The sequence below is a fragment of the Carlito syrichta genome, unplaced genomic scaffold (assembly GCF_000164805.1).
Source record: "Carlito syrichta isolate Samal-C Ts95f unplaced genomic scaffold, Tarsius_syrichta-2.0.1 Scaffold309326, whole genome shotgun sequence".
In the NCBI taxonomy this organism is placed as follows: Eukaryota; Metazoa; Chordata; class Mammalia; order Primates; family Tarsiidae; genus Carlito; species Carlito syrichta.
The window spans coordinates 478038-479369 of record NW_007253422.1 but is presented as its reverse complement, the minus strand read 5'-3'; the positions used below and the strand labels follow the sequence as shown (position 1 = coordinate 479369).

Genomic DNA, 1332 nt, shown 5'->3' with positions numbered 1-1332 from the left:
GTGGCTGGGAGCGGCCACTGCACTCTAGTCTGGGCGACAGAGTGAGACTACAACTCAAAATAAATAAATAAATAAATAAATAAATAAATAATGTTTCCTTGGATAATTAGGCTAACTAGCTGTCAGAAAATCTTTGAATCCACCTATACCCTGTGCCCCACCCCTTGTAAATGTCCTGCCTTTCTGGAGTGAACTAGTGTAACTCTCACATGTATGGATTTATGGTTTCTTGTAACTTCTGTCTTCCTAAATTGTATATAACCAAGCTTCACTTAAACCACAGCAGACACACATTCTCAGGACTTTCTAGGGACACAGGTCATGGGTCTAGGTCCTCAAGTTTGATCAGAATAAACCATTCTAAAATATTTTAAAGAGTTTGGCATCTTTTTGTCAACACTTACCTCATCGTATTTTCTTTTTTCATTTTCCAGTTGTTGGAGTAGGGCCTCTTGTTGCTGAATTTTGGATTGTTGCTGAGAACAGGTCATCTCCAGTAGACTCTCTTTATCTTGTAAGGTTTTTACTTGCTTGTGTAACTCATTTACATTCTGATTTAGGAGTTTCCTGAGGGCAAGTATAGTGTACATTAAATTACACTGTGAATCTGAAAGCTTTACAAATAAAATTCAGACCTAAGATTTTTTTTATGACATCACAAATTTTTTTGGCTCTATGGATATGGATACCTGGTATTGTCTATCCATACTGCCACAAGAGAAGGGCATGGTGAGGGATAGAGCAGGCCAGCATATACCCATATTCCTTAGAGGTAATGAAAAGGGAGCTTCCCCTTATCTCCTATGCACTTCCAGTAAATAACTTCAAAGCATCCTTAACTTCCTTGCAGATTGTCCCCAATTAACTGAGAGATGTAAATTCTCATTTACTCCCTTTTCTTAATGTTGGGAGCCAGCCATGGAGGACTGCCTGCTGACAAAGTCGAGGGGGCTGAAGACCCCGGGTCGCAAAGCAAACCTGGGCAGCTGAGACTCTTGCTTCTTCTACTTTGGTTATTAGTGCAGTAGAAAAGTTCTGAGGATGGAAAGCAAAATTCCACTCACGCCTCCACTACCCCTCGCAAATCTCTAATTTGTATTTTTAGGAAGAGTGCCAATGCAAAAATTACATTTACTTAATTTCTTAATTTCTACATATGGTGTATTATGCTTAAAAAATTAACAATCACATAAATATTAGAGCACCCTTGCCTTTACTTCCCTTTGTTAAGGAGGCTTGTAATTCTGGTTAGGGATTGTGACTAAGTGACTTGAGCCTGAGGCTTTTTGTTTTGCAACGTTGAAGCTCATTCTCTCTGGCAGGAAATAATTA

The 1332-nt window shown here is 39.0% G+C and overlaps 1 protein-coding gene across 1 annotated transcript in view; it reads right to left on the bottom strand.

The window, feature by feature from the left end:
• CCDC30 (coiled-coil domain containing 30) overlaps positions 1–1332 on the bottom strand; it is a gene marked incomplete at its 3' end in the record, with an annotated part of 169763 nt that overhangs the window by 37891 nt on the left and 130540 nt on the right. Inside the window, exon 9 of the mRNA XM_021717144.1 lies at positions 405–567. Within this exon, the coding sequence (XP_021572819.1) occupies positions 405–567 (163 nt within the window). The remainder of the gene's footprint in view (positions 1–404; positions 568–1332) is intronic.